The sequence below is a fragment of the Xenopus tropicalis genome, chromosome 6 (genome assembly GCF_000004195.4).
Source record: "Xenopus tropicalis strain Nigerian chromosome 6, UCB_Xtro_10.0, whole genome shotgun sequence".
Lineage (NCBI taxonomy): Eukaryota > Metazoa > Chordata > Amphibia > Anura > Pipidae > Xenopus > Xenopus tropicalis.
Window position 1 is genome coordinate 2,538,239 of NC_030682.2, and position 10,534 is coordinate 2,548,772.

The following is a 10,534-nucleotide window of genomic DNA, read 5'->3' on the forward strand; positions in this document are numbered from 1 at the left end:
AGCAGGGGCAGGGGCAGGAGCTGGAGCAGGGGCAGGGGTAGGAGCAGGGGCAGGGGTAGGAGCAGGGGCAGGGGTAGGAGCAGGGGCAGGGGTAGGAATTGTCTCAGAATATAACTCATACTAAAAGTTGACCCAAATTCCCATAGGAAATGAATTTTTGGTACAAGCGCCTTGTGGAGCCAAATCATAAAGAAAATCATGTGTGAGAGACAGGAAAGAGTTAAAGGGGATATAAACCCAAGCATAACACTGCCCCACGGCGCCCCCTAGTGTTGTTATAGGAGTTGCTAGAAAATGTAATTATAGAGGCAAGAAAATTCCCCAATGAGAATTCTACTGAGCAACATGTGACTGTAAGTGCAAGAGCAGTGACCAATGAGAATGCTGATTCCCTGTGTCAGGCCCCTTGCTGGTACCTTACATATAGAGATAATGATGGCATTTTCCCCTCATTATATGGCACAGGAATCAGACATGGGGATAAAGGGACAGACTTGTTCAGTGCTGGGAAACTGTGCTTATTGCTCCCAACTCCAATTGCAGGAACAGAGAACAGGGAGCCGGATTTACTCACATCAGCTGGGAAAGTTTTATTGGGCAATATTGCTTTAAGAATACAGCCCTGGTGTTGCTGGACTACAGCTCCCAGCATGCCTCACCCTTCATTATATGTTACATTATTCTGGGATTTGTAGTCCAGCTCGTTTGGTTGAGCAGACTGATAGGGGCAGGGAAATGTATTGCCTCAGACAGGCAGGGGGAGTGTCCCGGGGAGGGGGGCGGTCTCACACAGTACTGAGGCCCAATTGAACCATCAGTCACATGACCCCACTGTCTGTGGGAGGAGCCACACTGCCCCGTATCTCTATAATACTCCCAGGTAGCAGACTCCCGGCCCGGTGCCTCCCAGACCTACAGCGGTGAGTGGGGCGGCAGGTCGGGCCGTGGGGCTGATAATAAGGCGAGGGGCCCATGAGTGTTTATTGGGGCGAAAGCTTCAGTGACCGTAGCTGTAACAGAGTGGGCGGTACAGCCAGTTATCCAGCCCCGCCCACCCCCTACGTAACAGGGGCGGGAACTCGGCTTCCCTCAGCAGCAGCGGCAGTTCCTGGCCCCGCCCCCTATGATCGCTGTCTCCGCCCCTTCTCCCGAGAAGCGCAGTTGTGCGAACTTCCTGCCCGGGAATTGGCTTCTGCCCCCTGAGCTGCCGCAATCCGGGGTACAGCAACGGAACCAGGAGCCCCATGTCCCACGGACAAGGTAATTATACACCGACTGCTACTTACCCGAGGGGCGGGGCTTAGTGTAGGTGGGTGGGGCACATGGAGTAGGGAGAGTCAGTGCCCTCTGCTTGTTATCAAGGGGGAGGGGAAATAGGGACTCAGTGTAATGTTATTGTTATAGTTGGGTTTTTAAGGGAAAAGTAACTCCAACATGTTTTAAAGGCAATTAAAAATCCTGTAGCATTGACTGCAATGGGGCAAATGCACAGGCTCTGTACAACAACATTATATTCTACAGAGCTGATAGACTATGTAACCTTATAGAGATGGGCTACACAGCGGGGTATTTATATAAACTATAGTAGGGTTTCTGTAGCAAACACCCCAGCTGTACCAGTGCAGGAATGGCTGCCCCCGGGGTTACACAGCGGGGTATTTATATAAACTATAGTAGGGTTTCTGTAGCAAACACCCCAGCTGTACCAGTGCAGGAATGGCTGCCCCCGGGGCTACACAGCGGGGTATTTATATAAACTATAGTAGGGTTTCTGTAGCAAACACCCCAGCTGTACCAGTGCAGGAATGGCTGCCCCCGGGGCTACACAGCGGGGTATTTATATAAACTATAGTAGGGTTTCTGTAGCAAACACCCCAGCTGTACCAGTGCAGGAATGGCTGCCCCCGGGGCTACACAGCGGGGTATTTATATAAACTATAGTAGGGTTTCTGTAGCAAACACCCCAGCTGTACCGGTGCAGGAATGGCTGCCCCCGGGGCTACACAGCAGGGTATTTATATAAACTATAGTAGGGTTTCTGTAGCAAACACCCCAGCTGTACCGGTGCAGGAACGGCTGCCCCCGGGGCTACACAGCGGGGTATTTATATAAACTATAGTAGGGTTTCTGTAGCAAACACCCCAGCTGTACCAGTGCAGGAATGGCTGCCCCGGGGCTACACAGCGGGGTATTTATATAAACTATAGTAGGGTTTCTGTAGCAAACACCCCAGCTGTACCAGTGCAGGAATGGCTGCCCCCGGGGCTACACAGCGGGGTATTTATATAAACTATAGTAGGGTTTCTGTAGCAAACACCCCAGCTGTACCAGTGCAGGAACGGCTGCCCCCGGGGCTACACAGCGGGGTATTTATATAAACTATAGTAGGGTTTCTGTAGCAAACACCCCAGCTGTACCAGTGCAGGAATGGCTGCCCCGGGGCTACACAGCGGGGTATTTATATAAACTATAGTAGGGTTTCTGTAGCAAACACCCCAGCTGTACCAGTGCAGGAATGGCTGCCCCCGGGGCTACACAGCGGGGTATTTATATAAACTATAGTAGGGTTTCTGTAGCAAACACCCCAGCTGTACCGGTGCAGGAATGGCTGCCCCCGGGGCTACACAGCAGGGTATTTATATAAACTATAGTAGGGTTTCTGTAGCAAACACCCCAGCTGTACCGGTGCAGGAACGGCTGCCCCCGGGGCTACACAGCGGGGTATTTATATAAACTATAGTAGGGTTTCTGTAGCAAACCACCCCAGCTGTACCAGTGCAGGAATGGCTGCCCCGGGGCTACACAGCGGGGTATTTATATAAACTATAGTAGGGTTTCTGTAGCAAACACCCCAGCTGTACCAGTGCAGGAATGGCTGCCCCGGGGCTACACAGCGGGGTATTTATATAAACTATAGTAGGGTTTCTGTAGCAAACACCCCAGCTGTACCGGTGCAGGAATGGCTGCCCCGGGGCTACACAGCGGGGTATTTATATAAACTATAGTAGGGTTTCTGTAGCAAACACCCCAGCTGTACCAGTGCAGGAATGGCTGCCCCCGGGGCTACACAGCGGGGTATTTATATAAACTATAGTAGGGTTTCTGTAGCAAACACCCCAGCTGTACCAGTGCAGGAACGGCTGCCCCCGGGGCTACACAGCGGGGTATTTATATAAACTATAGTAGGGTTTCTGTAGCAAACACCCCAGCTGTACCAGTGCAGGAATGGCTGCCCCCGGGGCTACACAGCGGGGTATTTATATAAACTATAGTAGGGTTTCTGTAGCAAACACCCCAGCTGTACCAGTGCAGGAATGGCTGCCCCCGGGGCTACACAGCGGGGTATTTATATAAACTATAGTAGGGTTTCTGTAGCAAACACCCCAGCTGTACCGGTGCAGGAATGGCTGCCCCCGGGGCTACACAGCGGGGTATTTATATAAACTATAGTAGGGTTTCTGTAGCAAACACCCCAGCTGTACCAGTGCAGGAATGGCTGCCCCCGGGGCTACACAGCGGGGTATTTATATAAACTATAGTAGGGTTTCTGTAGCAAACACCCCAGCTGAACCAGTGCAGGAATGGCTGCCCCCGGGGCTACACAGCAGGGTATTTATATAAACTATAGTAGGGTTTCTGTAGCAAACACCCCAGCTGTACCGGTGCAGGAACGGCTGCCCCCGGGGCTACACAGCGGGGTATTTATATAAACTATAGTAGGGTTTCTGTAGCAAACACCCCAGCTGTACCGGTGCAGGAATGGCTGCCCCCGGGGCTACACAGCGGGGTATTTATATAAACTATAGTAGGGTTTCTGTAGCAAACACCCCAGCTGTACCAGTGCAGGAATGGCTGCCCCCGGGGCTACACAGCAGGGTATTTATATAATAGGGTTTCTGTAGCAAACACCCCAGCTGTATTAGTGCAGGGCAACATTACTTTTATTTTTTGGTGTTACTATTTAATTAAGCGGTGAATGTATATTTCTTGGACCCCCGAAGCTCTTTTCTAATTACCCCCCATGCCATATTATTTTGCTGTTGCCTCTTATGAAATGGTTTATAGAGGGGTATAATGGTGATGCCAGGCAAACTGGTCCCTAATTAAGGAAATTTGTGCCCCTTACTATACACTTACTACATATTTATAGTAAGCCCAACACATTTATAAGGTGGCACAGACTGTGACTAAGCTTGTTAGGGGGATTAGGCTGATGCCACATGGGGCGGACTATCAGCCTAAAGCTGCCCATACTCGCATCAATAGTATCATACAATATTCTGGTTGTGTATGGCTGATCGACAAAGTGACCAATATCGCAAAAGCTTCAGATATCGGCCGTCTCGTTAATCGGGCTGGACAAAAGATTTTGACCGGGCGCCATTGAAGGTGCCTGAGCAAAATCTGCATGTAGGGCTAAATCGTCAGGTGGAGGTACAATCCCTATTGTTTCTACCTCGATTCAGCCCTGAACATCAATGGGGGGAACGAACGTCCAATGGTCGCAGGAAAGATCGTAGTTGGAACGTGTTTGGCCACCTTTAAATACATAGAAATGTATGGATAATGTTGTCTGTATATAAGATACATTAAATACCCAGAAATGCTATTTAAACCCCTCTAGAGCATAAGCGTGTTTACTTCTGTGCTTATATTTTATTAGGGATCTGGTCTGGCACTGCAGGGTATTGGTTAGTTCCATATGGATCTCCAGTCCCAGAAATGAATAAGGTCAGAAGAGAGAAAGTAAGTAAAAGTCAGGAGAGCCTCAGTCAGATCCAGAGTCTTCCAGCCAAGGGAGTATCTCCACGCAATGAATCCGGCATGGCAACCAATAACAACAAAGAGCCATGGAAAGAGCAGGACTATTGCACAGCAGAGGGGTCTTCATGTCTTGGTATGGAAAGGAAGAAGAGATGTTTCTCAAATGTTCCTAAAAAAAACCTCAAGACAACTTGGTTGCCTAAGTTCTATGGCACCGTGAAGCCTTTTATCTGCACAAAATGTGGGAGGAGATTCCGTCGCATTTGGAACCTTCTCACCCACCAGAGAATCCACACAGGGAGGAGATTCCCCTGTTCTAAATGTGGGAAATGTTTCTCACACAGGAAGATCCTCATTGCTCATAAATGGGTTCATACTGGGAGGAAACCATTCACCTGCACTGAATGTAATAAGGGCTTCTTGTGGAACAGGGACCTTCAGAAACATCTCCATGATAGTCGCCTTCAGAATCAAAGAAATGGGAATATCTTGATCTGTTCCCAGTCTGAAAAAAGACACAGAGAAATTAAGGAATTTGAATCTCGTCTTTGGATTCACCAAGAAGAGAAGCCAATTGTGTGTCCTACATGTGCGAAAAGCTTTGAGAAGAAGAGTGATTTTGACATTCACTGTTTGACACACGCAGGAGAAACGCCCTTTGTCTGCGCGGAGAGTGGGAGAAGCTACAAGGAAAAAGGCAAACTGACCATTCACCTTCGGACTCACAAGGGAGAGCAGCACTGTGTATGTGACGAGTGTGGGAAAGTTTTCCAAGATATGTTTGCGCTCAGGGCACACCACCGTATTCACACTGACGTGAAGCCTTATGTGTGCACTGAGTGTGGGAGAAGCTACAAGGAAAAAGGCAAACTGAACATTCACCTTCGGACTCACAAGGGAGAGCAGCGCTGTGTATGTGATGAGTGTGGGAAAGGCTTCCGAGATATGTTTGCACTCAGGGCGCACCACCGTATTCACACCGGCGTGAAGCCTTATGTGTGCACTGAGTGTGGAAAAAGCTTTAACAGAAAGGAATCACTCGATGAACATTTTCGTAGACACATAGGAATGAACAAATTCGCCTGTACGGAGTGTGAGAAGTGCTACAGTAACAGGAGAGAACTTAATATCCACCTGAGGAATCACACAGGGAACTTGTTTCCTTGCACAGAGTGCCAGCAGGTATTATCTTCAAAGAAGAGCCTCAAGCGACACCAAATGATCCACACCGGGGAGAAACCATTTGAGTGCACAGAGTGCGGGAAATGCTTCCGGGAAAAGAGAAAGCTGGAGCTGCACTGCCGTATTCATTCCGGGGTGAAATCTTTCTCGTGCTCCGAGTGTGGCCTACAGTTCACATGGAAAACTGCACTGCAGCAACACCAGTTGTGTCACACTGGGGAAAAGCCGTTTCACTGTACTGAGTGCGAGAAAAGATTCAGGTCCATGAGTGACCTCAAAGTGCACTGGCGGCACCACACAGGGGAGAAACCATTTGTCTGTAAAGTGTGTGGGAGAAGATTCAGGGATAAAAACAGCCTTGACTCTCATCTTGGCAGTCACACTGACGAGAGACCTTTTGTTTGTGTAGAGTGTGGGAAGAGGTACAGGCAAAAGAGTAGCCTCACTAATCATCTTCACACTCACATCAGAGACATCAAATTTGTCTGTAACGAGTGCGGGAAAAGTTACAACTCAGAAAGGCACCTCAGCGCCCATCGTCTGACGCACGTGCGCTAAAATGTTGCCTTGGTACCATTATAAGTGGACTCGGGTCTGACCTTCACATGGCCACAGGAGAGAAGCCATTGGTCCGTGTTACATGTGGGGACGAGTACAGGGTCCCATTAGGACAAGGCAAGTGTTATTCACTGGGGGGGCCACTGTTTGTTAGGCCACTCCCCATGCGTGTAGTCTCGAACCTTGGCCTAGGGCCCATGTGCTCCATTAGAACTTCTACTTTACTGTATATAAGGATGGACTCAGGTCCCCGAGGGGACAGGCAGAAGATGATGGGAGATCAGCAAATAGTACCCTGGACCCTTGTGTTCTCAAGAGAAATGTTGGCCCCTGATCCAAGTTTAGCGATTATATTCCCTTGGCTTGTTCTTTAATGGTCATTAACTCATGAAATAAAGTGTTGAGCAAAGTCTTTAGGTGAATGAGCCAATGTACATTAGGTGCCAGCCCAGTGTATCAATGGACCTGACCAACTATAGCGCTCTGGTGAGGCTAAATTCACATTACACAACACGTTATTCCTTAGAATAAGCAGTTTCACTGAATCATGTGACTTCCATGTGACATTACTAAGCTCCATTTTTACTCATGGCTCTAGTGCTTGTCGTTGCCAAACTGGGGGACATAGAGCAGGAGGTAGGGGTACAAGACTAAATAAAGGACAAGCTACAGTTTCAAATGAGTATTAATGGAACCACAGGAGGAGGGGGTGGTAGTGCAGTGTGGGCTTGAGCCCAAAGTATAAAAACTCCAGTGTACCATCAATCTATCCCTTCTTTATCAGTCATTTAGTTTGATTTTTTTGGCACAATCTGAATATTTAGGTGCAACAGCTCTACCTCTCCGTTACCTACTGTAAATATCAGAGGGAAACATAACGCCCCCTGCTGCAAGCTGGGTAATGCACGGAGCTTGTCGGGTAAATTAGGGGAGCTTAGGCTATTAGGCTATTGCATGTACTAAAAATTATGATTTAATTGTTTCACTGAGATCTGATGGGATGAAACATGCGACTGGGCGTGAATTTAAATGGTTATACACTTTTTAGGAGGGACAGAGAGATTAAAAAGGTGGGTGTATAGATAGGTCAGTGTGGGTCTGTATGTGAGTGGATAGATAGGTCAGTATGAGTCTGTATGTGAGTGGATAGATAGGTCAGTGTGGGTCTGTATGGGAGTGGATAGGTCAGTGTGGGTCTTGTATGTGAGTGGATAGATAGGTCAGTATGGGTCTGTATGTGAGTGGATAGATAGGTCAGTATGGGTCTGTATGTGAGTGGATAGGGTCAGTATGGGTCTGTATTGTGAGTGGATAGATAGGTCAGTGTGGGTCTGTATGTGAGTGGATAGATAGGTCAGTATGGGTCTGTATGTGAGTGGATAGATAGGTCAGTGTGGGTCTGTATGGGAGTGGATAGGTCAGTGTGGGTCTGTATGTGAGTGGATAGATAGGTCAGTATGGGTCTGTATGTGAGTGGATAGGTCAGTGTGGGTCTGTATGTGAGTGGATAGGTCAGTGTGGGTCTGTATGTGGAGTGGATAGGTCAGTGTGGGTCTGTATGTGAGTGGATAGATCAGTATGGGTCTGTATGTGAGGGATAGATAGGTCAGTATGGGTCTGTATGTGAGTTGGATAGGTCAGTGTGGGTCTGTATGTGAGTGGATAGGTCAGTGTGGGTCTGTATGTGAGTGGATAGGTCAGTGTGGGTCTGTATGTGAGTGGATAGATAGATCAGTATGGGTCTGTATGTGAGTGGATAGATAGGTCAGTATGGGTCTGTATGTGAGTGGATAGATAGGTCAGTATGGGTCTGTATGTGAGTGGATAGATAGGTCAGTATGGGTCTGTATGTGAGTGGATAGGTCAGTGTGGGTCTGTATGTGAGTGGATAGGTCAGTGTGGGTCTGTATGTGAGTGGATAGGTCAGTGTGGGTCTGTATGTGAGTGGATAGGTCAGTGTGGGTCTGTATGTGAGTGGATAGATAGATCAGTATGGGTCTGTATGTGAGTGGATAGATAGGTCAGTATGGGTCTGTATGTGAGTGGATAGATAGGTCAGTATGGGTCTGTATGTGAGTGGATAGGTCAGTGTGGGTCTGTATGTGAGTGGATAGGTCAGTGTGGGTCTGTATGTGAGTGGATAGATAGGTCAGTGTGGGTCTGTATGTGAGTGGATAGATAGGTCAGTGTGGGTCTGTATGTGAGTGGATAGGTCAGTGTGGGTCTGTATGTGAGTGGATAGGTCAGTGTGGGTCTGTATGTGAGTGGATAGATAGGTCAGTGTGGGTCTGTATGTGAGTGGATAGGTCAGTGTGGGTCTGTATGTGAGTGGATAGGTCAGTATGGGTCTGTATGTGAGTGGATAGATAGGTCAGTGTGGGTCTGTATGTGAGTGGATAGGTCAGTGTGGGTCTGTATGTGAGTGGATAGGTCAGTGTGGGTCTGTATGTGAGTGGATAGGTCAGTGTGGGTCTGTATGTGAGTGGATAGGTCAGTGTGGGTCTGTATGTGAGTGGATAGGTCAGTGTGGGTCTGTATGTGAGTGGATAGGTCAGTGTGGGTCTGTATGTGAGTGGATAGGTCAGTGTGGGTCTGTATGTGAGTGGATAGATAGGTCAGTATGGGTCTGTATGTGAGTGGATAGGTCAGTATGGGTCTGTATGTGAGTGGATAGGTCAGTGTGGGTCTGTATGTGAGTGGATAGGTAGGTCAGTATTGAAGGGTTAAGGGTTGATCAGGGAACTTGTACAAACGATACAGCTAGTGTGTGTATTTCAAACAAGTTCAACTTTATTATTTTTGTGTTATTTTTTATATAGTAGATAGATAAAGACATGCCATTATGCTTACGTAACATGGGGGGCACATATGCCTTGCAGTTATTAGCAGAAAACAGGAATTCATTAAAGTCGCTGCTGAAGCTTATTTTGGTTTATTAGCCTTGAATATTTGCTGAGATCATCAAGGCCAGAACCCAACTTGTACAGAGACAGGATTGTCAAGGTATCATAACAACTGAAGTAGCACATACACAGACCTTCTTAGAATTGTGCATACATATGTTAACCCTTCAAGTATGGGTCTGTATGTGAGTGGATAGGTCAGTGTGGGTCTGTATGTGAGTGGATAGATAGGTCACTGTGGGTCTGTATGTGAGTGGATAGGTCAGTGTGGGTCTGTATGTGAGTGGATAGGTCAGTGTGGGTCTGTATGTGAGTGGATAGGTCAGTGTGGGTCTGTATGTGAGTGGATAGGTCAGTGTGGCTCTGTATGTGAGTGGATAGGTCAGTGTTGCTCTGTATGTGAGTGGATAGGTCAGTGTGGGTCTGTATGTGAGTGGATAGGTCAGTGTGGCTCTGTATGTGAGTGGATAGGTCAGTGTGGGTCTGTATGTGAGTGGATAGGTCAGTGTGGGTCTGTATGTGAGTGGATAGGTCAGTGTGGGTCTGTATGTGAGTGGATAGGTCAGTGTTGCTCTGTATGTGAGTGGATAGGTCAGTGTGGGTCTGTATGTGAGTGGATAGGTCAGTGTGGCTCTGTATGTGAGTGGATAGGTCAGTGTTGCTCTGTATGTGAGTGGATAGGTCAGTGTGGCTCTGTATGTGAGTGGATAGGTCAGTGTGGCTCTGTATGTGAGTGGATAGGTCAGTGTGGCTCTGTATGTGAGTGGATAGGTCAGTGTGGGTCTGTATGTGAGTGGATAGATAGGTCAGTGTGGGTCTGTATGTGAGTGGATAGATAGGTCAGTGTGGGTCTGTATGTGAGTGGATAGATAGGTCAGTGTGGGTCTGTATGTGAGTGGATAGATAGGTCAGTGTGGGTCTGTATGTGAGTGGATAGATAGGTCAGTGTGGGTCTGTATGTGAGTGGATAGGTCAGTGTGGGTCTGTATGTGAGTGGATAGATAGGTCAGTGTGGGTCTGTATGTGAGTGGATAGATAGGTCAGTGTGGGTCTGTATGTGAGTGGATAGATAGGTCAGTGTGGGTCTGTATGTGAGTGGATAGATAGGTCAGTGTGGGTCTGTATGT

The 10,534-nt window shown here is 47.9% G+C and overlaps 1 protein-coding gene across 1 annotated transcript; it reads left to right on the forward strand.

Moving 5' to 3' along the window:
• Positions 1–793: 793 nt before the first annotated feature.
• LOC100497293 (oocyte zinc finger protein XlCOF6-like) lies at positions 794–6,916 on the forward strand. The gene is made up of 2 exons (XM_031904417.1): positions 794–1,260; positions 4,664–6,916. The coding sequence occupies exons 1-2, from the start codon at positions 1,245–1,247 to the stop codon at positions 6,502–6,504; spliced, it is 1,857 nt and encodes a 618-aa protein (XP_031760277.1). The 5' UTR covers positions 794–1,244; the 3' UTR covers positions 6,505–6,916.
• The last annotated feature ends 3,618 nt before the right edge of the window (positions 6,917–10,534 follow it).